The sequence below is a fragment of the Nipponia nippon genome, unplaced genomic scaffold (assembly GCF_047370975.1).
Source record: "Nipponia nippon isolate SJK-2023a ecotype South Korea unplaced genomic scaffold, ASM4737097v1 scaffold_3, whole genome shotgun sequence".
Taxonomy (NCBI): domain Eukaryota; kingdom Metazoa; phylum Chordata; class Aves; order Pelecaniformes; family Threskiornithidae; genus Nipponia; species Nipponia nippon.
The window spans coordinates 9,736,661-9,764,280 of NW_028262347.1; the positions used below are offsets into that span (position 1 = coordinate 9,736,661).

At 38.4% G+C, this 27,620-nt stretch overlaps 1 protein-coding gene across 4 annotated transcripts in view; it reads left to right on the forward strand.

Annotated features, from left to right (window-relative positions):
- SEMA3D (semaphorin 3D) overlaps nucleotides 1-27,620 on the forward strand; it is a 150,320-nt gene that overhangs the window by 64,203 nt on the left and 58,497 nt on the right. For all 4 annotated transcript variants that reach the window (XM_087764551.1, XM_087764552.1, XM_087764550.1 and 1 more), the window contains exons 4-7: nucleotides 12,515-12,577; nucleotides 14,318-14,437; nucleotides 18,602-18,695; nucleotides 22,007-22,135. In XM_087764551.1, the coding sequence (XP_087620677.1) occupies nucleotides 12,515-12,577; nucleotides 14,318-14,437; nucleotides 18,602-18,695; nucleotides 22,007-22,135 (406 nt within the window). The remainder of the gene's footprint in view (nucleotides 1-12,514; nucleotides 12,578-14,317; nucleotides 14,438-18,601; nucleotides 18,696-22,006; nucleotides 22,136-27,620) is intronic.

Here is a 27,620-nt window from a genome sequence, read left to right on the forward strand (position 1 = left end):
TTCATTGTGCAATGACAGGATTTGATAATCTCACCTCTTACAGTTATACAGATTATCTTTAATCAATTGAATTTCTCATGCTATACGATCTCCTGTGAGACGGATGAAGATGCAAGAGGTCAGCTATGTGGAGGAGCCCTGCAGTGCATGAAAGTAGCATCAAAATATCAGCAAATAGGCAAAAATGCAGCTCAGAGTGTTTGTTTCTTAATTTCTCTGGTCATGGCCACCCTCCTCACATAAAAGCACTTGAAAGAAGATAACTGAAGATAGCTCTTTCCTTGCTTCCTGGCATCACTGGGATTACTTTACCGATATTAAACAGAACAGAGGCAATTTGGATGGTTTAAATTATAGTAAGAATGTTAGTGGCAATTTTAATATTAACATTTGTATTAATATTTAGAATTACTAGTGATAGAAGAAGCTTCCATGGGATCTACTGTACTCCCTTGCCCATGCCCTATGACAATATGTTAACTCCAGATAATAACATGGCAATTTAGCCTTCAATATTTCTAGCAGACACGATGAACTGGAGCTTTTGTAAGCACAGTTGACTGCTACATGTGAAAAACAGATGCTTGCACAGGAACACACATGAAAACTGCTTTCCTGCTTGTTCCAGATATGCTACTTACTGAAGAAAATTTAAATTCTCAGCTGTGTTTGATATTTTCTTTAAGTACCAGAAGGAGGTTTTAAATTACTGTGTTCTGCTGTCTGCTCTGAAGAGGTAACTGACCCTGAATTAATACAACTGCAGCACAGGGGCTTAACAGGTGTAACAGGAGACTATTTTGCCCCGCATGTTTGAGTGCAACACTTGCTGTCAATGTATAGAAGAGATACAGTACCAGGCTGAATATCTTATTTCTGATTGTGACTTCTGCAATGCTCCATATGCCAGTTTCTTTAAAACTCAGATTCTGAGCATTTCAGGACATTTCTTCCCTGGGATGCTTTATCAAACACTTAACTTGTGTCTGCCATCTCAGTAGTTTACTCAAAAACCAGCACCTCCTCAGGATATTGCATTGATATCAGTTTTATTCATATTGCAGATTTTCAGACTACAGATTGATTTCTGGCACAGGCTTTCTGTAGAAAACAAATTTTGTTTGTGTGAAGAGCAGATTTCTGTTTCTGTGGGGTGCTGCTTACCTCCTGAGAGATGCTGAGAGCTGTCACCTCCCATTATGTTCAGCGGGGCTTGATTAGTTCAGAGCTTTCTGGAGGCGGTAGCAACCTACGTGATCCTCCCCTCTGTCCAAGCTGGTAACATTTTCCCTTTAGCCAAACCACCACTGATCATTATGGATGTTGTGCTTTCCAAGAAGAGCAGAACACAGACTAAGCCAGGAGAATTAGTGTGCAATCAGACAGTGCCATTTAATAGAGATACTGTAGAGCAAGGACTCACTTTATATTGGGCTGAAAATTTGCATTTGGTAAGCTGAACAGAGAATATATGACTACATATCTGTCGTAACCTGAAAGGAGGGAATAAAATATATAACCACTTGTATGTCTGGACTAAATAAATGATTGTCTGCAGGTTCAAATACTTTTAATTCTTAGTTTAACCATTCAGGTAATCTTTAACTTTTCAGACAACACACTGAGGAAAAGATATTTAAATAGCTAAAACTGACTGAAAAGCTCTGCAAAGCATCCTGGTGTGCTGTTTTCCAAGATCTCCATGGGCATTCAGCAACTTTATAAACTTATCCTTTTAGGTAAATGCCCAGGTAACATGAGATGATATCACACAAGCATTTCTCTTTGGTTCCTCTGTGCTGGGCTGGTAGAAAAGTGTTTGGGGAGGGAAGAGATGAGATGAAGGAAGTTGCGTGAGAGGTTGTGTATAAATCTCAGTCACTGACAAGGTTTCAATGCTAAAGGATTCTCTCCAGTAGCAGCGAAGTGTCAGAAAGTAGCATTTGCCGGCGCTGTGTTTAGACTGACCATGGTTTGGGTTGGCGCCAGGCCAGGCGGCTCGCTTCCAGGCCTTCCCGGTGCGAGGAAACCACACATGTCGGGACTACAAGGGTCTGAAGTGTGTCCTTTGTACTGCTCTGGAGTAAGAGTTGTCTGGAAAAAAAATATATCTGCTTACATGCAGCCACTAAAATGAGAAGTAATTGATCGGAATATTAAGTTTCTGCCTATAAATGATATGTTTATTAATGACTATGAGGGAGGAAGGTTAAAAGACAGGAAGTTGAGGGGGGTAAGAGAGGTGTAAGAGCTTTGAAACTAGAATCCAAAATTGTGCATAGTTTGGGGTTTTCATTCTTTAAAACAAAACTGAACATGAACCGTAGAATGTTCTGTGCTGGGTAGATTCAGATTACTTTAAAAAAGCTCTCAATTTCAGATATTTGTTATAGTAGGAACTACTGATACACCAAAAAGCCAAATCAGGATCCCCAACAATTTACTCTCAGAAAATAACCATCTGTGGATATAATTACTTGGCAAGATTATACTGTAGAGTCTGATGCTCTATATTCACATATTTCTGGAATAGTATGCAAAGAAACATCAAAAGCATTGTATCCTTTTCCCTTATTTAATGTATACATATATATCATTTAATAACTTCCTTTTTGCAACCTAATTATTTACCTAAATTAGTTAATTTAACTTAGATATATTAAGTTATGATTTTCTTTCCTGATATATTTTTCCTGATGAAATAAATCAATAATTCTTCTGGAGTTCCAATTTCTTAAATCATTGTATTTTTTATTCAATTTATTGCGTAATTGGTTGAAAACTTCCTTAGCTGGCAGCTTGAAAAAATCCATCCAGTTTCCAGTGCTTGCAAACCTTATTATAAAACAACAGTAAGTACCATAGTACAATAGAAGAGTCCTCCAGAAAGAAAGACAAATGCAGAAAGCTAAAATGATTGCACTCTGATATCTAAAGCTTAGCCAAGGATAATCATCTTTCTGTAGCAGGGATATAATTTCTATGAACTTGTCCTGCATAGAAGCCTGTAGCTCCTGTTGCAGGAATAGCATTATCAACTGCCATAGTCTTTTCTTGAAAGATCCTTAGATGCCTGACAAGTGTTGCAAGCTATTTATAAACTGCAGGATTTGTGGTTCCTTCTTATGAGTAAAATAAAGATGTTAGCAAAAGAAAGCAGAAAAGAGCAGCGACCTACATACAGGGCGTTGCAAATGTGGGCAATAAATCTGAAGACAACTGTGCCATAAGCAGTAGAAATGCAGTGTAAAACAAACAAGCAAACATATTTAATAGCATGAGAGGCTGGAAAGCTGGAGAAGAAATTCTATAGGAATCCTAAGCTCTGGGATCCTGCTGGAAAGATTACTTTGGTACATAGAATCTTCTTGTGGGTTTGCCTAAAGCCTTTGTTATTTTACTCCTTAAACTAAATAAATACTAAATACAAAATGTTGTCAGCTGGGTAAATGCTTATGAAATAGCTGCAAAGAAATGGTGCACCTTTCTGTAAGTCCTGTGCTCACTAACAGTGCAAACGGGGTTATATGTCAGCACTATTATCACTGTGTAATCCACAGCGTGACCCGCCCATCTCTGCAGGAATAGGAATGCTATCAAGGGCTGACAAGCTTTTGAAAAGCTGCCAACCTGCAGGAGCTGTCAGTGCTAGAAGACACAGCCACATGTGGGCCAAATAGATAAACATGTCAGATCCCCAATAGCAGCTTTGGAACAAGTTGTTTGCATCTGCCCCAGTGTGTATTGGCACTGGGTCACAAATTATTGTTGCTTGGAGCATCCTTAGTTTGTAGTTGCTACTATTTTTTTGGCATTACCAGATGCAGCTGTCTTGTGACTTACCCTTTATGCCCTTTTTTATTGATTTTTATCTGTATTTCACAGTAAAAAATGCATATGCATATATATATATATATCAGCTGGGTAAATGCTTATGAAATAGCTGCAAAGAAATTCTGCACCTTTCTATAACTCCAGTGTTTACCAACAGTCCAAGTGGGGATATATGGCAGCACCGTTATCACTGGGTGATATTTGCAGTGTGACTCACCCATCTCTGCAGGAAGGGGAACATACATACAAATACATACCCATATTTATGTAAAACAGCACCCTCTAGATATAGGCTGCTCATTCTATATGTCAAAGGAATTTAGCTTTCTGCCTGTTAGCAAAAGCTGTAGACTGTCTGAGGGTGAAGTTTTCTTGACCTGTGAGAAGAAAAAGGCATGCCAGAAGGCATCAGTAAAGGTCAGAGTCACACGGAAACCACTGGAGATATGTAAAGTTCTGGAAGTGGGGGTGTGAGGACTGGAAAAGTCTAGAAAAAACTCAGTGGAACTGGAGAAGGATGATCATGAGTCCATCTGGGATCATGTTGGTTTGTTCTCAGTCTCTGTGAATAGAAAAAGTTCTAAGAAAAGAAGTAAGGTGAGGCTGAGATTTGACAGGGGCAGGGTTTGACCCTCCACACATGCAAAATTAGCTCCCAGGCATTAATGCATGCTGATGGCCCTGCTTTTGAAACAAAAGGAACTTTTCTGGGTGCTGCAGTTCATAGGATATTCATTTCCACCTTTTTTAGAGTATTTCTCTTCCTCCAAAAATTAATAGAAATAGAAATCATCTTACCTATCATTTACAATAAAACAAGACTGATTCTACTGGGTGTCCATATAGTTTAGTGTCCTGTGCCCAAAGATGGTCAGCAGTGGGCACTGAAGGAAGAGTGTAAGAAGAAGCTATAATGGTGCTTCAGGTTAGGGACTTCCAGAGACAGAGGTGATAACTTCGTTCTTGCTAGACCTTGGAGAACTCTTATCAGTGAGCTATGTAACTCTTATTTTGAACCTCTTTTGGAGTCCATAAAATCGTTTGATAGACTTAAATTTAGGCACCTGTGTAGACAAGGCGGAAGCTTTTAAATAGTGTTTACAGACACAAAACAACAGACAGGGGCAAGATGTGAAGAAAGCAGTACGTAACCAGAATGACAGAAATCCTAGGTGGAAGAGAGTGTCTCTGTTATTTCCTTTTGCATTGTTGCCATAAATTATGTTTCCATAAACATCCGCTGTCATTTTTATGTTTTACCCATATGTTTAGGTATAAAGAACCACCGGTATCCTGCTCTCTGAAAACATTTGCTCATATTGGGCTTTGACTTTTTCAAAGGTAGGATTTGTCTTCAGTCTGCAGTGATAAACATGTCAGGAGCAATGCCATTTACCCTAAGAATCCTAGTGTATGGTTTCCTTTTAGGAGAAACAGACAGTAGTCCAAAGTCTGCTGTGGTTGCATTGTGGAAAATGAAGTGTAAAAGCACTGAAGCCTTTCAAGATTTAATCCAGTGAAAATGAAATCAGCATCGGGTCCATTTTCTTTAAGCTTTCACATATGCTCATAACATACACATGAAAATGCATTTTTCAGAAAAACTTTAAGTACTGAAATCATTAGCTACTTCTTAAATTGTGTTTGAGAATGGATCACAGTTTAAGAGAACTGTGGCATGTGGAGATCTTGCTTTGTCTCAGACAGATGCAGTATAAAAAGCCCATTTGGTTCTAATAAGAGGTTTCACTCTAACTGCCACCTGCCAAATTTAAGCTACCAAAGGTCTGTGAATGTGTCATCCAAATACACAACTGTTATTTCCCTCTGACTTCCAGTGCATTTTACTCAGTTTGACAGCAGTGTGAAAATAAAGAATGCCATACAGTAACACTTCCCACAGTGCTGTAAATCACTCTGAATTGATCCTCATATCCTCTCCTCCCCCCCACTCCACCCGCCATATCAAATTATATCTTTCAGAGATCCAATTTTCTGCTACTATGAAATAATTGGAGTTGGAAATTCGTGTCAAATGTCTCCCTGGATGTATACTTCAAGTATAGGAATTAGTGTGTCAGATTTAGGAAGACCTGTTGGTCGGAAGGTCTATGGCAGACAGAAGGTCTGTGGCAGTTAAAAAAGTAAAAGAGATTTAAGAATACGTTCCTGGCTTTTAGGGATCTCTAAGTATTTCTGAGGTAAAACTGTTGAAAAGAAAGCTAGGTGAAAAATCTAACTCCAAAGACAGCCTAGTTAGGTTTCAAATACAGGGAGAAATTCAGATAAGGAACTTAGATACATCAACTTCCTTTGTTTGCCGATGACTTTAAAATAGTGAATTCCAGACTACAGTAAGTACAGTGGGAGCCAGTTACAAGAACTGCTTAGGGTAAGCTTCCTCTTAGGATTTGTATATGAGAGCAATCTGTCCAGTTCCCCAAGTTGTGGACTTCCCATACCGGACACATGAATGCAACAGATGTGAGGTATTTAGAGAGCAACTGGTATACATGCATGCTATGCTAAAATCAGCTCATTTTCCCATTAGTTAAAACACTCTTTGTTTTCAGAAAAATAATACTAAAAAAGCATGAAATATTTTCCAGTGTTTGTTGGGAAATTCAATAAATTTCTAGTGCTTGCAGTAATTTTCAGTGAAGTGACCCAGGGTCAGTATACAGAAGTGACAAATGTCCTAGCTCTCAGGAAGCAATCCATGAACACCCACTCTTATGGTATTGGGCTGTGATATTTATGATATTGTCTTATGCAGTAGTGTGACAGTCTTATTGGGTCACTGTCGTATCTTTATTCAGTGCTCTTTGATCTTACTGTTTTTCTTTGCTTTTCATTTTTCAGCTATGAATTACTAAGTTCTTAAAAAAAAAAAAAAAAGAAAGAAAAAAGCCCCATGTCACATTACTGTCATTTTAGTGGTGGGAAAACTGAGACCTGACTGTCACATATAGTAGAGCAATAGCAAAACTGGGATTAGACTGTCTCCTGGTTGACTTTGGTGTTTTTGGATCATGTTGCTCTCTTTACTGTACCCACTTTATGGTCACATTGGGCTAAGTCATGAATCCTTTTTTTTGTTTTCACTCAGGGGAGTACTTTCTTATGGAGGACAGTTTCTCAGGGGGACTATATTGCATATGCCAGTGTGACAATGGGTTTACAGCTCAATCTGGCTTTGTTTTTTGGAAGCTGCAGTTGGGACTGTCTTATGGGGAATCCACTTATGCCAATGAGCTTAAGATTCTGAGTTATGGTCTACATGATTCACAAAGCCTTAATGAGACATTTTGAGGCCCAGGAAGCTGTAATTTTATTGCATTACTTCCCTCAAGCATCAATATAACAAATATCTAGTACATAGAATAAAACAAGGGAAGAAAGCAAGCTTTCTCTTACTGTATCAAGTAGCTGTTTAAAATCAGTGTATTTTCCTCCAAGTGCTTCTGCCAACTCTTATTCCTTTGATGGGAAGGAAGCAATGCCTTTCTTCACAGGACTCTCATTCAGCAAGTGAGTGTTACGAGACATGCTGATCAGCTGATGTCCTTCACTCCAGATACAGACACATCCTGCTGGTGCTACATGTACCACTAATAAAACACTTTGGGGTTTCTCTTACCAGAGACTGTACTGATAGAGAAGTGGTGAAGCACGTGTGCAGCGTCAGGCATGTGAGAAGCTCCAGTGAAACCCCCAAGGCTGCTGAAAGCCATCGACCTCAATGGAACACTCAAGTGCTTGCTGCTGGCATGAGCGTGATTATCTTGGGGGCATGAAACTAGAACGAGTAATGTTGGTCAATTGGTCTCACTCCTTGCTATCACCAGCAACTACCTCATGTAACAGTTATTCCTTTCATAACCTGGTCCAAATCTACTGTAAGGGGCCTTGTGGGATACTTCATGCAACTTCTTTAGCAAGGTCGTTGCTACAGAGCAGAACCTCGTTAGTCTGATATTTCAGATTTATTTATTTTTAATCTACAATCTATATTTATTTATGACCAGTTTATACCCATTTCCTCTGACTGTTTATAATTCTGGTCTTTGTAGCCCTTTGATTCTTCCTGCATAATATTACCAGTCTTCATTTGTATTAGTGATGCTTCCCAACTTTGTGTCACCTGCACATGTTGCAGAGTACTGGTTTTTTGCCAAAGCTACTGAAAGATATAGAAAATAGGATAAGCTCTGACACTGTTTCTTGAGGAACTCTGTGAGTAACTTTCTACCACAAACTTTTTACTTATCAGACCATTTTTTCTTGTAACAATGCCTATTTTTGCCAGCTGAGCTAATCAGTTTCCATGTGGTAGCTTATGAAATACTTAATTGGAGCCCTGACGAAGAGGAGATCTACCATACAATGTAGGATGCAATTCAACTGTGTTACTAAAAAAAGTACAATATCAGGGTGGAATAACAGCTCTTTACCAAGTTATATTGTCTGTTGTACCATACTTCATTTTCATTGGAAACTTAAGTTATTCCTTCCCTAACTAAAAATTTGTTTTGAAGCCTTGCAAACAGATGAAGTAAGACCAATAGGCCTGTAATTTTTTAAGATATCTTGTGTTCCTCCTCTTTTGTATTGTGACAGTATGTGGTATTTTCCACTCTTTTGGGAAAGCCTTGTATCATCCCAGATTTAGTATCTTCATTAGAAATGATTCTTGGAAAAGCTGTAATTTCATACAGCAGTTTCTGTGGAATCAGAGTTCACTGTTTTATTTTTGAGGCATCACTTCCCCTAAGGAATTATAGTCTAAGTGTTAGCCTAGGAACAAATTGGATAGAGAAAGATAGATAAAGAAAGATGAGGAAAATACTTGCTTGTAACCAGTATTGTTAATTCATGACAGATGGCAGCTGAAATGAAACTCTTAGAAGTGAGTCCAGCTATTATTTATATATATATATACACAATGATATATATATCATCCATGCATCAATTTATTTATGTAAATAATATATTTCTTTTTTTAATTTTAATTCACTTTTCCCTTTTCATTCCTTTCTTATAGAAAAAATGCATGTTTGGAGGAAGGAAAAATGTTACTTTTAGAAATTACTCTGCTCCTGATGTGAAAAGGACCTTTGTGGTCTTTAATGTTTTGTTTTAATCAGAAATCAATTTCCAGCTACCCTTTAAAGTGATACCTTATCTGTCCTACACTTATGCACTACTTAATTTTGTACTCCTGGGAGGTTTTCTTTCACTCTGCTAGCAGAGAACATACTAACTTGCATTTATTAGGAGATTTTAATTTCTTTCCTGTTGCTAAATTTGAGAAAATATTTGTAAAATAATTTAAAAGTAATGGTAAGGGTTTCTTTTTTATTGGGCTATAGAAGATAAAATCAGGAAATCATGACAGTAGCCGACCTTTGGAATTTTGATACAGATATTTTGCAAGGAAAATAAACTGAAGAGTAAGAGAAGAAAATAATCCTGTTTAAGTATATAGTTCATGTATTTCAACTAGTTACATTCTTACCTTAAATTCACTAACCCCACCTAGTTACTCTAAGATTTCTCCAGACATTTCAGATACAGATGCAACCATTAAATATATTATATATATAATTTGTGCAGTTTGTAACATGAAATGATTATAATTTTACATTGCAGTGGTGTTGTCACCATTATTATGTATTCTTTGGTTGGTTTTGGTTGTTTTTTCTTTCTTTGAGGTTTTACTTTTTGAGGAATTTAGGAAGGACTGTTAAATAAGATGTTACCGTAGTGAATTCAGCATGTGAGCTGAAAAAAGTTATGAAAAAAATGACCAATTTCAAAGCATCAAACCATCTACAAGCTCAAAGATTTGAAATACAAAAGAAACAGCTGGAGCATCTAGTCTTACTTTTTGCATATTGTGAAACTAAGTAACTTGTCTGAATAAAAAATAATACTAAGACTTAATTTCACCCCCTACAGAAAAGTCAACACAGATGCATGTGAATAAGCTTATGCATGTGAAAATTCAGTGAGACTATTTTACATGTGTAAAGTTACTTGTATGTCAGTGTTTGAGGGAACTAGACCTCTGGTACTATTACACAGCATGTGATCTAATAAAAAATTAAGTTTATGCTTTCTTGCTCACCACATTGGCTCAGTATTTATTATGCAATTTTCTTGACCTATTGCAATTTAGAACTGACAGTTTCTGGGAACCTCTCATTTCTCATATGGAAAGGAAATAAATATCACTTTAACTCCCCCATATGTAATTGCAAATTGATTTTAAAGTTGGATCACTTAGCTTCACTTTTCATTGTCTAATGTGGCCTTGTATAATGCTAAATACTGAGGCTGTTGAGCAGCCAGAAAGTAAAACAATTGATTTTTTTAATGATAATTAACTGTGGTCAATTATCATAGAAAAGCGGGGTGTGTCTATCTCAGCCTTGTACGACAAACACTATTTCCCATGAAGGAATCTGGAGAAGAATTGAGGGCAGAGTCGAGTCCATTAATATGTGTAATGCCTTCAAGCAGATGTCTTTGAATGTAACTGGACCTCCCAAAGCAGGGATCCCATTCTTCTGTGTAGTTGGCAAGGAAAGCTGGGCATTTTCCAAAGCCTACAGAGGAACACCTTGTCTACCTAACTGGATACCTAAACTTTGGCCAAAAATCTCCAAAAACCTTCAATGACCTCTAGCCTTCTATGTTACCGATACAGGGATCTTGGGCAGGATTGTGCATAAAGTTTATACAAGAGAACTGAATATCAGATCTCAGCTTAAGTCTCTTTGGCCAAATATATGTGGAGATCCATGATCTTATATTCCTCCAGCTGTTCCTTTTCATCAGTTTTTCTTCACCAGCACCTCTTAAGCCTCAGCTCTCCTCCTTCACCCAGTGGCACTTGCGCCAGACGAGTGCTACAAGAGACACTCATCCCATGTTCCCAATACTTTCCTCCGTACTTTCTGGCATTGTACACCATGTAATCCAGACACGCTGGCATGGCTGATTTCAGATTGTGTTTTCGTACCTGGATGCTATCACGACATCATTCTGAGAAAATGCTGTGGGAAAGTAAATTTGTGCTCCAGTGCTGAGATGTTGTTCTACTGCCTTATCTCTGACTTGTAAGTGAATATTGCTGTAAAGGGTTAAGGTTTAAGTAACTTAAAATACGTTATCTTTACTGAGAGCTTCTAATCAGAAAAGTAACTGTAAATTCACTTGAGAGGAAATTAATTTCCTTACGGAAAGCCAATACATCCATTTTCACTGGGAAGAGAAGAGGAAGAAGTGAAATTAAAAGACTGTTTCCAGATTGAGAGGAACACTGACTGTAGATTTTGGACAGTGATAAAGCTGTTTGACAAAGGGCACTCTTTCGCTTTCCTTACCAGTGTGGGACTAAGCCTGTGTATGTAGCAAGCCACATTCTACAAGGTGCCAACAGCTGGGCAAGAGAAAACGGAATATTACAGCAGTTAACTCCTCTTGCATGTCGTTGAATTGTGCATCCTTCCTTGATGATTATTTTTTTCTAATGCATATTATAATAAATCTTTATTCCTGTATATTTCACTATTTAACATTTTATAAAATGTCGTTTGAGACTCACCACTACTATAAAGCATCTGTGACTATTAGTAATCTGCATACTGGTTCCTGGGACTTGAGGCAATTTCCTAACCAATATTTGCTCAAAAATTGGTGTGATTTGTTGTTGCTGTTATTATTAGTCATGAGAAATGGTTATAGCTTTGTCTTGTCAAAATAAGAAGGAAAAAAGATCTATGTTTAGCATCATGATTCTGGAAGACTTTTTATATTTAACTTCTATTTTGAATTTAATAGAACCAAACATATACTCAGTAATATCCAATTTTGACTGTTTAATTGAAATCAATGAGCCAGAACCTGAGCTGTTGTTCGTTGATATTTCTTCACTAACATAATTGAGGTTACAGTAACTGATAGTAATTTGTCATCTGGCTCCATCTACACCAAAATCTAGTTAATAGAATTCTGCAGTGAAGAATGAAGAAAAGAGTGAAAGAAGAAAAAGAAACAGTAATAATATATGCTACCAATTATCTAAGGTACATGGTTCTCCTCTAAACTTCTATGTAATTTTCTCAGTACACTCAGTGTTGATGGGTGACATTTTTAAACCATGCACTATTGATTTCTGTCAAATGTACTTTTTGTTCTACAAATTTCCCATAAGCTACCTTTAGTTTTTTGAACAAAACTTCTTTTCATTTGAAAATTGACAGTAACAGCTAAGTATTTTTTTATAACAGCTTTGCCACTGGACCAAATTCACCACAAATGTAATTTGCCTTGTTTTGCAGTCAGTTTAGTTTAAAGATGATTTGGCTCACCGTATCTTTGAGAAAAACACACAATTCATAATGGTGACAAGGCGTCAGATCGACGAAGTACTTTTAAAAAGTATATATAGCCAATGAAGAAATGAACAAAGAACAAGGGTTTTGATTTAAAGTCTTTTCACTTTTTGTAATGGAACCCTGTATTCGAAGTCATGTTCATTTCCATTTACATGAAAATTCCTTCAACATGCATAAATCTGTTTTAACTGTTCACTTTGAATGAATAGTTAAACTACAGTCACAGGACAATTTATAATATTCATAATCTTTGTCTTATTTTAACTGTGTTACAGATTTACTGGCCTGCAGCAAAAGAAAAGGTAGAATTATGCAAATTAGCTGGGAAAGATGCCCATGTAAGTATGGTATATATTTTTTTATTATTGCTGAGAATATTATATATCTGTGTATTTGTTTCTAAATGCACAGAATGGGTTAGTAAGGTCTTGTTACACTTTTTTCCTGAACTAATGAATTAAGTGTTTTTTCTTCATTTAAAAAAAATCTTACACTTCTATTTTTTTCTTTAAATGTTAATGCTTCAAGAAAAAAATATTCAATATTGCAAGCAACAATCATACTAAGCCATTCTTGTATGTAATAAATGCCATTGAGAGATGAATAGACTTTCCTCTGAAATGTATCCCAGGCAATACTCCTCTGAAGTCCTTTCATTCCCATCAAACTGCTGCTTTTTTCTTGGGAATATCCTGAATGTAACTTCATTATAATTCATTAATGAAACAGAGTAGCAGAGCAGAGTACCAATTAACTTAATTTGCAGACAGCTGCAGTTAAGGTTAAAACAAAATCTCAGACTCATTAGCTTTTCTGTGGAACCACAAATCTTCTTTAGGAAGTCTCTTTAGGAAGTATATTTAAGGTGCATTCATATATACAATAGAATTTTCATATCTCTTTTGCATAGCACAGATTACATCATGTGTCTAGAGCTCACTATAAATATAAACATTTCCCGGCTGTATAATAAAATCTCTTCCTTTTCTCTCCACAAATCTTGTGGTTTCTGTCCAGCTTGTCTGTTACCAAGGTGGACTCCAGCTTAAAACATTCTCTCAGCTCTCTGCCTGAGGAATTTCAACTTTTTATCCTAACTTATTGCTAGCCTTATCTTTACAGGAGACAAAAACTAAACAACACCTCTGCTGAGCACTGGGAAAATTCTGATACTGGTCAATATGGAGGATTTGTGCTGATCTATTTCTACGCTAAGACAAAAGGAACGGGACGAGAGAGGGGAAGGGGAATATTTGTTTTGGACATAGATCATAAATATCTCCTTTTTGCATCCTGCAATCTCTCTGCAGCTTACCTCTCACTTAGGTGTAAGGTGGTAGCTTGAACATATGAATAGCTCTTGTGTATTCTCTCCTAAGTACCTTGTTGTATGTATATGTATTTATTTCATTTTGGGGAAGGCTGCAGCAAGCCTTTCCTACGACCTCATGTGGCACCCTTGCAGCGTGCAGCAGCTGCCTGTGCTACTTACCAGCAAGGACCAAGCCCAGCTAGAGCCAGAACTGACCCGAGCATCCCATAGGACTCAGAAATGCCCAAATAAAAGTGACCAGTAGGATGTGGTTGGTGCAAAGTGCATTCACTCATACACAAAAGATACCCTTGGAAGTATGTTGAAGCCCTTCGGTCCACCACAATGATTTCTATCGTGTAATCTTTGGTGTTAAAGCTTGCACAGAACCCTGAATTGGGAGCAAAGGCAGGAGGATTTGTAGCCAGACTAACCCAGTGGCTCTCTGACCTCTGCCCAGTTGTTGACAGGGATTGTTTGCTACAACACAGGCTGAGGAGATACCCTCCAAACTGTGCTGTAACCACATAGCTTCTTGTGGCTGTAAGCACTATAGCAGGCTTGCAAGTCTGATTGATGAACTGCCTAGTAGATAGCCACTGCAAAATTGTAGCTGTCACAATTTTGAACTATTTAGTAAACAGTCTCTGCTACAGTAGTTTTGAGTTTAAATACACCAATAATATGGCTATAACCTAGTACAATGTATAATGTGAAAGAGAAGAACAGACATGGAAATTAACCTTCCTCTTTCTTTTCTCAATAGACAGAATGCGCCAATTTTATCAGGGTTCTTCAGCCGTACAACCGAACCCATGTTTATGTCTGTGGCACAGGAGCATTTCACCCTCTCTGTGGATACATTGAACTTGGAACTCACAAAGAGGTAATTTAATTTCCTCACTCCTCTGACATGTCAAGGAATAACCCTCATCTTGTTTAGCATTCATCATAGATTGGAAAATACTATGAGAGTGTGTAAAAAATGAACTGACAGCAGCTTGCATAAATAACAGGGTGGATCTTGCAGGTCAGACGGGAACTCGTGTTCTCACATTTGATATGTGCGTATCGCTTTTGAACAAAGCACTTTCCTCAGTAAGGCTTAATACACAAAGTTCTTCAGAATGACACTTCTGTATGATTAAATAAGTGAAGAAAACATTTAACCCAGATGTCTTTCTTTCTAGTAAGTAATTTCTGCACATACTTTCTGCTTACACACACACAAATGCATGCAGAGTTCAAGATGACACTCATAGTTCTATTTTTTAATGTGTATATACTCTTGGTCCACAGAGATGGTTTCCTATGCCTTGTGCATGACAGTTATACAGAGATTGTAAATGGTCTCTGAGCCTGAGTCCAAGGACGGCACCTCCGGACTTTGTAGAGGGTTTGCAGCCCTGTCGCTAAGTAGATGTTGGTTATCCCCCATCACTAGTGGCGTATTCCTGAACTGAAGTTAGCAGCTGATTGGTCTTCATTTGCTGGTGACAAAGAAATCTCTGTCCTAAGTGGCAAATGTTTGAGACCTATCCCCCACAACAGAAGCATTTTGGTGTTGTGTCAAGCAGCCACTTAGTACACAAGTCTCTTTTTAACTCCTATATGTATAACACCTTGGCTATATTTATAACACTGGCTCTGTTCTCAGACAGTGTAAAGATGTGACCTGTCTGGCTGCTTGCCTGTGGTGCAGGCTTCCTATACTGCTGTAGAAATAGCTTTCTCTTTTCTTTGGGTCTCAATGAAGTTCTAGAATACAAGAAATGAAGTCTAATGGTATGTTATTAAATGTGATAATCTGAAATATGTACATATTGGAGTTATTCTGACATACAGAATCAAGGGCAGATGCTCACAAAAAAAAAAAAAAAAGAAAAAAAAAAAGAAAAAAGTTATTAATGCTTGCCCAGGCTGAGACCCATCGTTATATTCCGCACAATCTGTGCATTGGTTGACCAGCCCAGAGGGGCTGCCTATGTGACAGAAAACTGCAGCTGCCTGAAATCTGTATGGTGATGTTCTTTCCCTAATAAGCCATTAATGCTCCTGGTATTGTTTGGTATATGCTGTATAATTGGGCTTGCAAAGAAATAATTTTGTAGGCTTCTTTGCTTCACTGCTTTAAATATTCCAGTTGAAGCAACTGAAATTTTAGATCCCTTGTATCTTGCTGATTCCTTAGCCTGAATGATCAAATACACAGCTGAACTGAGCAGAACAGTTCTCAGGAAGAGTGTAAGTAAGGCTCTGGTTTACCTCTGGGTCATTAGCAAGATGCTTTATTCACTCTACCATTGCACCTTTAACTACTTCATTTGTGAAGGTTGTTTCCATCAGACATTATGAAATTATAGATTTGGTCTGATTGCTCAGTCCGGCAGCCAGTCTAGACAAGGGGTCTGTCTCAATTAGATGTGACCAATTACCTTATGAGAGGAAATGGAAGAAGAATCCTGGTATTGTATTTCCTAATCCCCTCACTGTCTCCCAGTCCTGCCTCTCCTGCATTCCTCTTGGTTGCTCAGCTGCAGTGGTAGATTGGACAGTGTTCAGCACTACTCATGCCTCTTCTGATGGTGTGTCTCTTCTACAGTCTCCTACTGAATTAACAGCTTTGAATGACATCAGGCATATTTTCCCTTTCTTTCTTGGACCCCAAACACCTAACAGCCACTGCCCTTGCACTGCCTCTCCAGATAAATGTGACAAGGCAGGAGGGTGCTGAGGACAGACCCATTGATGTGAATTTGATAGAAAGCTGAAAATGTCTCCTGGTTGTAGGAACTGAAGCCAGGAGTCCTATGTGGTTATTCAAAGCACTTTTATTACAGATCCATTCTTTTAGTCTTTTTTTTCTTTCTTTTCCCCTCTTTCTTTTCTTTTTTTTTTTTTTTTTTTTTTTTTTTTGTCTCTGGGTTATAAGAATGGATAATGAATGTTTGGTAATTAGAAACCTCTACAGGAAGCTGTGGGATGCTTGGGAGAGCCAGGGCCTGAGATAGCCTCATGGAGGCTGCGAAACCAGGCAGTGCCCCGCTGACCTTTGAAAGCTGCTGGTGGGTCTGCCCAGTGGTCTGCTGGCCAGTGACGGTGCTGGGAAAACAGAGGGGAAAACAGTGTGGATCAGGTGACTCAAAACCACAGCACATACTGCTTTTGAAGCAGTACAAATCCCCTACGGGATCACACAATTAAAGGGGATTAAAGTCCTAGTCTTGCTACTGCTGAAGTCACTGCCAAAACTTCTCTTGGCTGGTGAAGAAGAGGTTTGGCCTGGTTGGTGCTGTTAGCCACAGCTCTCCAAGGGATGCTCTTTTCTTTGAAAGCTTTGTCCGAAATGAAAGCAGGAGGTTAATTCTGTGTGAATGCCTGGTAGTATCCATTAGTTTGTCTGGGTGAAGTCTGCAATATTTGATGTTGATCCATAAAGCCCTTAGCCCCCTAAGTACTGCTGGACTTGGAGACAGCCCCTTTGCACGTGATACAGCAAGAATCCTCTGAGCAGCTCAGGATTGCACATCTTAGAAGAAAGGAGAATGGGACACTAATACAGCATTGTCAGTTAAAAAAATGCTTAATTTTCAATTTAGTTCTGTCCTTGGTGTGCTCCGATCCACTTTAGCCTGAGAATTTAGTTTACCTGATATCCCACAAGTTTGGGAAGATAACAAGGGTTGTTGTTTGATGATTAAATTCTGTTTTGTATCAGCCAAGATTGCTGGAGGAAATGGATTTTATGTTCATAGATTGGAATTGATTTTTCTTTTCTCTTAGGGAGCTTAATTATTCAATATCCTGGGCTTTTGCCTTCTGAGTCTAGAGAGTTTAAGACACACCTCAATGAAATAGAAAGGTTTGGTCATTTATAATCTGATGTACATTAAAGATGAATTGAATTAATGTGTTGTGAAGTCTGATCCTATGTGGCCATCATTGGGCATACTTAACTTAATTTGTACTCTTTAGTCCTCTTGCAAGATGGAGGTATAGTAACAAATAATTAAATTTACTTCACCTTTTCTTAAGTAATAGTTTAAATCATAGAGGTGTTTTGTTTTTTGTTTTTGTTTTAAAAACTTCAAAAGTCATGTCTCTACAATAGACAGTAAACCCACGATTATTTGATTCCTGGACACTAGTGGAATTTTAAATACCACTGTAGGCAGGAGAGGATGTTAACATTACTTGCGTAGGAAATCTCTCTTCTCTGACAGCAGCAGAACTCAGAAAATCAAGTCTCTATATCTGCAAAGACCGCTCCTCTGAGCAATCAATTTGCCTTCAGAAGGACTCACTACAGGTTTCAGGTTAAGCGTGCTTTTCGGAAACTAATAAAAGAAACAAATAAAAGCATTTTGACAATTCAAAACTATAGTAAAACTTCAAATTACTGCTTACAACAATTGAGTTGTTGATTACTCACTGAAAACATCAGAAATAGTTTTTAAATAATTTCTTTTCTTTACCTCCCTCTATACCCTTGTTCTGTGACCTAGGAATTAATCACAATGTATTTGGGAACTGCAAGGAAGCATCTATTCTGATATCTCTTGTATCATTAGCCTTGTTAAAAATAACAAGAGAGAGCATATGCTGCTTTCATTTGAAAGGGGCTGAACTGTGTCTGCCGCGAACATTATTCAGCAGTCCCTGGAGAAATTTAAGAGTCAGCCAGAATCCCTTCTGGGTCTCCTGTTGCAACACACTCTATCAGCACTTTCCCAAATAGAATTCAGTGCCTTTTAAGTACAATCCAGCTTTTCATTTGAGTAGAAATGAACAATGCATCTTTTTTTTTTTTTTTGAAAATAATTGTATTTTCTTAAGATTTGTGTTTCACTATAGAGTGAACAGGATACGTTAAAACAATGACTGAAAAAAAAACCAGATATAAAAAAGAGGCACAGACTGTAAACATCAATGCTGAGATGATGGCTGCATGTTCTAATACACCTTCACTTCACATGTTAGCAGAACAGTTTTTCTAAGTGAGTTTTTCTCTGCAGCCACACCAGGATAATGACTATGTGTTTATTCTCAGGAAACGGTATTCCGGTTGGATACTCAGAACTTGGAGTCTGGCAGGTTGAAATGCCCTTTCGATCCTCAGCAGCCATTTGCTTCAGTGATGGCAGGTAAGAAACGATCAGAGCCAGGTGCTCCTCTCAGACATGCGATGGCTTCTTACATGAGCCTGAGGTCAGAGGCTCGGCAGATGCCATGGTTGGAGCTCCTCTGGTGTTAGTCATCTTTCCGATGCCGGTTAGTGCTCTCGGAGCGGAGGGAGCCTTCAGTCTGCAGACACCAAAGAGCTGGAAATGCAGCAACACAAACAGAGACATTTGAGCAGCTCCGAAGCCTCTGCCAGTTGAGCAGGAAGGCAATTTCATCCTCACCCAGTCATTTCTCCTTTAAGAAGACAACAAAAAAACCACATGGACGAACAATGTTTCAAGCACTTCTGGGCCTTTTTCTGCAATTATCAATATGTTCTGCCCTTTGAAGTCTGCTGACATCCACTATTTCCATAAATACATTTTTGAGGTTTCTATTTACTCAAGTAGCCACTTCTGAAGCTGGAAGCCTAGGAACAAGATAGCGCAAACTGCCTGCTGTGTGCATCGCAGCACTGTGTGGTCTGACATTTGGTGCTGAGGAATGTCAGCTTGACCTCTGGATTTCAAATTACTATAAGAGCTACTTTTGTCATGGTTTGGTTCATAGCTTTGGACAATTTTCATTTAACTTGTCCGTCAAGCATAGGAATACAAGATAAGAGTGAAGCACCATGACATTTTCATACACAGCCAAAGAGCAGTGGTGACAATGCTTTGAAGTATCGGTCACTCTGTGTTATAAAAAGAATATGACTAATGTTCAGTCTTTATTCACAGATAATAAGATAGATGATTTGTGATTCTGACCCAACAGATGGGGCAGGACTTCCTTTATTAGAAACAATAGATTAAAGCCAGTGCTTATTCTTCTCAGGGACCCCTAGTATGGTTTAATGACCGTGAAGGCTATTTTTAAAATGGATTCTAGAAACTAACTTTTTTTTTCTTTTTTTTTTAAATGCAATAGAACTCCATGATTTATTATTGCATTGGTTAATTTCAGTAGCACTCTAGTGCTTTGACTGCTGACTGTTAAATCTTGTGAAATAAAGAAGCTGCTGTCTTTTAGCTAACTAAAACATGAACTTCAGTACCTAAGCATTTTCAGGCTAGATAAAATTAACAGTCAGGGTATTCTAGTATCCCTTCTCTGACTGTGCCTGGTGTCAAGTGCTTTGCAATAATGTACAAGGAGCACTGTAAAGAGTGTCAGGCCTGACCAGAGAATGTGTTCTTGGCCTATCTTTTCATGATTACTTTATTCCCAAAAGTACTAGGAGACCAGTATAGCTCATGGATAAGATACTGCACTGGGATGCAGGGGAGCTCAGTTCCCATCTCCGCCACTGATGAAAGGAGTAACCTTTGCCATGTCCCTTCTCTCTGCCTAGCTTTATTTATCTGCTAAATGGCAATGAAGATTACTTGCGCCATTCAGAAAGCATTTTGTAATCTGTTATACATATATGAGCTAAATAATATTTCATTAAATTTTCACTCATGTATGCAGGTTAATTCAACTGAGTAATTCTCATTCTTTGTAGAAATGCATAATCTGTCTTTGAATTCTACACAACATTTTGCCCCAAGTAAATTCCACAGATAAATTTAAAAAGCTAGTCTTTTTGACTGAAAACTCACCTGCTCATAATCCATCTTCTTTTACAAATTACCACTCACCAAAACTGTTCTGGAAATAACTGGAACTTGGAAAGAGAGATACCAAAAGCTGAGAGAAGTCCTGAAAATGCCTTGTCAGCAGAGCCTGAGCAAGGATGAAGAATTTCTATTAGCCCTTCAGATTTATCGATCACTGAGTGCCTGTCAGTTAGCAAACACCAATTACCCTGCCCATTCCTCATTATGACAAATACCTTTCAGAATGCACTATTGTTTCTTTACAAAGGCGACATGCTGTCTGAAAGATGTGCTTTCCAATACTGTCATGCAAATAATACATAAGGAACAATAATAATGAGGAAAAAAGAAAGCTGATAGATCTTTTTTGTCCAAATAAAGTGCTTGTGGATCGTGGGTTGTGGTTTGTTTTTTGGTTTTTTGTTTCTTTTTTTCCCCTTGATCTTATTTTTTTAAGTGTTCTTACATCTTTTTCAAATGAAAACACAAAACATCTATGTGTAATGGTATTTATTTTGCACTCACTCTCAATAAAGGCCTTCTCTCTAAAAGGTCTTGTGAGTCTTCCACTCAGAGTACCGGAAAACCTGGAGAAGGAACTCCTGGAAGGGAATTTTTATGTATCATATACCTTTCTATATGATTAACATTTATTAATATGAACCTTTTTTCTTTTTACAAAGTCCAGGGATTTATTGTTGCAAGTCATTGAACAAAAACCAAACTTCTCCAACCAATAAAGCTATCTTATTATTTTGCAGAAAAAACAGAATTGTAAAATGCACTGTGCGGTAAAAAAAAATTCACAGTGATACTGTTCCTTTGCTGCTTTGTAGAAAAGTACCAAGATCTGAAGGAAAACAGAAAATATTGTGCAGTTCTTAAGGTTGTGAATTTTTGCATTACCCACAGAGCTGGCAGAAGACTAAATAGTAACTGCAATTGCAGCAAACACACTGTACTCTATTACAGATATAGTTCCCTTGTGAGACAAATTCTGGCTCCCTTATTCAAGCAAGATGTCTATTTATTTTAGCGGGACCACTCGCTATGTTAAAATGATCACGATTTGGGTCTGTAGCCATATTCCTACCATTAACATGCTACATAGTTGGGAAGAATTCCCATAGTGCCTAAATTCCTCTTTGTGAATGAAGTGTTGGACAGAGATCCCTATACTAGGAAAGGGCCAAGCTGTGAAGTTCCTGTAGTGAAACATCCATCATGTTTACTAGCGCAAGCCCAGGTGCAGCAAAGCCATCGAAGCTGTGGCAAGTCTGGGACAGAAGAGCTAGCTTGAATCAATAGATGGTCGTGTCGAGGACCTTACCAGGTCCATGGTCAGTGTTCACATGGCAGGATGCTCCGATCAAATACACCTTTATACCCTTAAGAGCCCAGCACCCATTAAAGCCTGGGGGATTTACCTTTCTGAGTGACTAAAAGATCTGAAAGTTACACTCGGACTCCTTTATTTCTCAGGCATATAATTACAAATATTACCCTCATTTAAAGGTAAGTAACTTCACAGAACCCAAAATCCCATTAAGATATAAACTAATAATATTTTAAAACATTAAATTGTTTCATAGGCCAATAAAACTCAGGTGTGGTTCACCCAACAAAACACAAATAGTTTTAATTTTGTTTACCCCACAGCTGTAGAAACCCTATTTCTTTTTCATTTGCAGATGAGTATCTTTATGCTGGAACAGCTTCTGATTTCCTTGGCAAAGACACTGCTCTAACACGTTCTCTGGGCCCTTCTCACGACCACCATTACATCAGAACTGACATTTCTGAACATTACTGGCTTACTGGTAAGATCCCAAACATATGCTGTTGTCATTTGCATTGTCCCTGCCTCTCTGAAGTTAATAGCCCCTTTCTTATATAAATATATGTCCAGTAACTATAAATATAGATATTGTATCATGGTATCTTTGGATTACGTAGGCTTTTTTAAAAAAAGCTCAGTGGAACAATAATGCACTTGAGAAATGTCACAGAGGTGAAAATGCTAATTAAGGAAAGAGTAGGGGCTTAAGACCTAATCATTCTTTCCATCTTTGATCTATACATCTGTATATAGTCCTGTAACTGGAATAATACCATGACTTAAATGCTTCTATTTCCAGTCTTGTTGGAATAATTTTTTTAAACCCTTTTTTCCGATCACTTGTTAAAAGCTGTTCCCTACAGCATGTTGAAATGACAGACTAGAAATTCCACGTTTTTAGGTAGGAGGTCTTTTTTTTTTCTTTTTCTTTTTTGAGGGGAAAAATACCCTTTGTTGCTGTGAGGATCATTTTAAAACCACTAAGGGCACCCTAAAATAGCTTCCCAAGGAAAACACTGCTTTTTCTTGCCTGTTAAAAAACATTCTGAGCTAGTAAACCCTCTAAAAAACTGGCTGCATTTACACCCAGCCATTCTCAAACCACACACAGAGTAACATGGAAAACTTCGCTCACAAGCTAACCCTGCTCAATTAAAGCATCCCCCTTTTAGCCGTCAACTGTCTTTAAAGATGTGGCAACGCTGGCCCCGATTCAGGATGCCTGTGTAACTATTATGGGTGTATTGTAAAGCCACAGGGCTAGGTTGTCTTCCCAGCAGACAACTTCTGAAAGGGATAATTTTGCCTCTTAACTCTTTGAGACCTCAACAAGATGAAGTGTTCATTTTTCTATTATTTTTTTCCTACTCCTTCTCTCCCTTCTTCTAAGGTGTTGCCTTATGTTTCTGTCTAGATGTAACTCCATAACCTCAGGATTTCTTCTGGGAGACGAGGAGGAAAGGAAAAGCCACTTAAAGTCATTTTACCTTTCCAAATAGGAGCAGTCCTTTGGACAGGCAGAAAAATCCCACATCTGACTCTACTGACCTATCCCACTTTCACCTCCTGTGCTCAAAACCTTTCTTGTCCCACCTTTCCTAACTCCTGTCTCTCATTTTTACAGATCCCTTGTGCAATGTAGACCAGAAATGGGCTGTAAGCAATATGAACCAGGATGGGTCCTTCCAGCAGGCAATTCTCTAACTGTAACTAATCGTGCAACTGAATATCCAATTTTATCACTGGCAGCCTGCTGATGCTCAGCATAGAAAGATGGTTGGGGTAGCCGCTTTCCTAGGGGATGCTATAGTATCCTAAAAAGAAAGATTTACTGCAGCGTGGTCCTGAGGAGCATCTGGTGTTATCATTAGTATAGATCCACCTTGATGAGCATTACAGGGTTCAGTTCCCAGCCCAAAAGAACTTATAGCTTAAAAGTCCAAACATTTCTTTATGCTATTAATGTTTCTTCATGAGCAGTTTGAGGCAAGGGAGCAGTACAAGAACATAGGATAAACTAAAGGTTTGAGAACTGTTTATGTTTTAGTTTGGAGGCTGGGTAGGGGGTGTCTGCCTTTCTTCTTTCTTTTAGATTGATTCATTTTTTATTCTGTTTTCACTTACAGTGTCTGTATTTGTGAAAGTTTTCTAAGGAGAATAATGTATTAATATGTCTGGGTTTGAAAAACAGCTTTAGTGTGTTAGAGTGCGATGTGAAAATTACCCCACACTGTATAAACACTGAAGACCCCATATATTCTTCAGGTTTACCTTGTTTCCAGCCCTGTAAAAAACTACAGCCACGGTCTGTCTAAGCCTTCACATACACAATCCATGCAGTGTTATACTAAGAGGCATAGATATAAACTAGGTGCTTTTAATATTTTGAAACGGTCCTTTTAAGGTTGGAGAAAATTTTGAGTGCAACTCTAAATGATGGGATCATTTCTGCAATAAGCCATAGGGTAGCCAATATATTTCTAGTTTATTGTGTAACATTACCAATTACATACATTTGTGCTTTCAGCCAATATTGGTATAAAGAAAACATTTACTTGATTTCAGGTTTAAAACTCCCATCTCATCTAAATCCCCTCTTCCCTAAATCTACCACCCATTTACCAAGCATGTGTTAGACCTCCAGGAAAAGTTGTACATACTTGAGTAATTGTACAATTAGAAATAAATTATTTCCAGGCATGACTCATGTTTTACTTAGGATAAGCATAAAATGAATAACTTGTTTTCTTCCAGAGCACTAAGGAAGTTTTGCTATAACGCACCTTAATATTTTTAAAGTTTAGTCTTATTCTGTTTCTGGAAACAGGATTATCCTTTCCTGAGGGAAGGGAGGGAAAGACAAAGCGTAAAGGGAAAATGCGTAGGATACTTTCCAGTTCCTTACAGGGCATCTCTATCTCGACTAATTAAGACGTCTTAATCTCAATGACTGAATAGCAGCTCCACAATGGAGAAAGGGAGGAAGGCAGCTAATCTTTCCCATGACTCACACTCACACAGGCTCATACTCTGCATGTGGTGACACTGAAGACAGAGGGGATGCTGCCTCTGCTCAGACTTCAGGACTTCTCCTGCGGAGCTGAAGAATCAGGCGCTCCCACAGCCGCTGACTGGCGCTGCTTCACCCGTGGCCGGGGCAGGGGATGAGGTGCATGAGGCTGGTGGCAAAGCCACCCACTGGAACCAAGTCTGCCCCGCTCCAGCCCAGCGGGCATGGGAGGGCGTCCCATGGTGGGATACCCGAGCCCTACATACAGGCATGCACTAAACAGCTGCACATTCCTCACTCCTTTATAGGAAGCTAAAGCCATAGCTGGAATGAGTGCTTCCCTGAATTGCAATTTAGTCGTCTTTGCCAGGGCAAAGACTTGCAGGCAATGACTTCTTTATATCCTGTGAACTTTGGATGGGATTCAGCTCACTTAGCTCTAAAAGGCAAAAGTTAGCATCCTGTCTGAGCTCAGTCGTTTCGGTTGTCTCTGTCTGTAATTTACGGAGAGAGGTGACACTTCCAGAGGGTGACTCACCCCACCTATTGTAGGAATCTCTCTTAAAAAAGGATTATTCATTGTCACCTTCTTCCTTGTGTCCCTCCCTAAGAGAGGACCTGGATGAGTATAGGTTAGGAGCTTGACTTCTAGACCGTTAACGGTAAATGAGGTGAGCACTGTCCTTTGCATTTTATGATGACACATATTTCTGGCAGCCCAACTACAAAGAGCCCCTGCCTCCTACTGGTTTGGGTTGCTTTTTCATTTCTTCATGTTCTGGGATTTGATACTCATTTGTTGTCCTCTTTTTCTGAGCCTAATGAGTCTTACTTCTCTGTAAGTCTTACTAAGGCATGCATGGTTACCCTGTCTAAAACTACTGCTGACATTAGAAGGGTGTGATAACCAGCAGGTAACCAACAGCAAACATAACCACTCCAGCGAATCCAGCAGGGAAGGACTAGGTGTAACAGGTCTTCCCACTAGTCCACAAGAGCATGTTTAAAAAAGTACGAGCAACACCTGAATTTATTGTACCATCTATTCTCGGAGCTCGTGATGCCTTTAATCTCCTGTTTGGTTACATACAATCCAGCCATGAAATTAGTATGTGGGAAAACCTTCTATTGAAGCAATTAAGGGGAGACAACTGTGTGTATGGGAAAACAAACAGTGGTTTAAAATCATCATCATCATCATATAATTTGTTTCCCATGCAAAGTATCCAAAAACCTAATTCACAGTTGGTTTAAACGCACTTTTCTATGTTGTATGGATGGATTACAAAAGATGAGACAAAGATCTCACTTGCAGAACATAATGTGCCTTTCAGATCATGATCCTTTCATTAAATTGTTTTCAGTCTCTTTGTCTTCCTATCTTTTACAGTGTATTTTTGTTTGGATTTAACTTTCAACTTCAGTGTTTTCAATTGTAATTTAAAATCATAAAATATTTGTGTTCCTTTAATTTGTTAGAGATTCTTCTATATCTGTTCCAGGAATTGGTACTGAGACATTTGTTTTTGCATTTGGCTTGCCAAGTAAAGCAATGAAATTTAATTTAAAAAAAACATATATTCAGAGTTTTGTTCTGTAAATGTGGATTAAAAAAAAATCTATGTGAAATTCAAAAGCATGCTATAGAAGTATTTCACAGGTTTTCCTATTAAATGGTTATTTAGCTAACCGCATATTTAAGAAACCATACTGGAAGTGTATTTATGTATTTATTCATGCTTAGAGATCTAATCTTCAAAGTAGCCTTACAGGCCCTGAGGGGTAATTGAATATTTTCTTTAGGCTCATTTTGAAATCCTAACTTAAATTTATAGAGCTTGATGCCTGCATCATTTCATTTTTCTGCTGATGCCATTCTCTAGTGTCAGAAAGGTTTAAAATGGAAGCAGCACTGTGGCTATTTTGACCCATAAATTTACTCTTCTGTCATGAAGGTGCACATTCAGCACTTAAACACATCCCATTTTGTCTCAAGCCTTCAACTGTGAACTTTTGAATCAAGGACCCCCTTTTTGTCCTGTGTGTACTGTAGAGTTCATTGTGAAAATCCTTCAAGGCTAATATAAAGTAACAATCATTATAAAAAGGACAAAGGCATGAAGATGTATTAAAAGCTGATAATAGTATTCCCCACATATCGCCAATGTGCTCTGTTTGCTCTACCATCTTACGTCACCCTCCTTACTGCTTTCCACTGCAGCCTGCCTGCTTATGGGGGACAAAGACTGTGTATTTTATCGCTGAAAGAATGTATTTTAGAGTCAAGGGTCTCTTTGCACTGTATTTGTATAGCCAACTCTGTTTAAAGAAAAACATGATTGATCCAAGTGCTCTCAGAAGAGCTCATCTATTGTAGCACATTGGGGAATGTCTTAAAAATCTCTTCCCCAAGTATCTGGTTCACTTGTGCAAGACAGTGTTGTTGCCTGCTCTGCTGTAGTCAGGGACCCCTGGAATTAGTTTAATTTCTGATTTTAGTCCAAAATTTAAAGGAAAAAAGAAAACAAAATAAAAGCAAAAAAACACAACTGATGAGCAGGTGGAACAGCACTGGAGATCATGGATGAGGGAGCTGAGGAAGACAGTGAAGGACGTATATTAAATTCTTGGCCCAAGAAACATGCCTATAAGATGCAGGCAGAGACACCCAAGCTTGTGTTGGAAGAGACCAGAAGTAACATAATGGCTCAGCATGCCAAGGCAAGGCATGCTCTAGCATTTCTTGTAAAAAGCAGATTTAAATAACCCAAACAAACTGTTATGTTGATATAGCTAATCTGTTTTCGTGCACAACAAGGAACTGTGTCCTTAAGACTGACCAATCTGTTATGGAGCTTGATGTGCTAACCTGGAAATCCCAGCATGGCACTGTATTGGATTTGGTAGATATGATCAGTAAGATTGTTATAGCACAGGTATGTAGGAAACTTTTAAC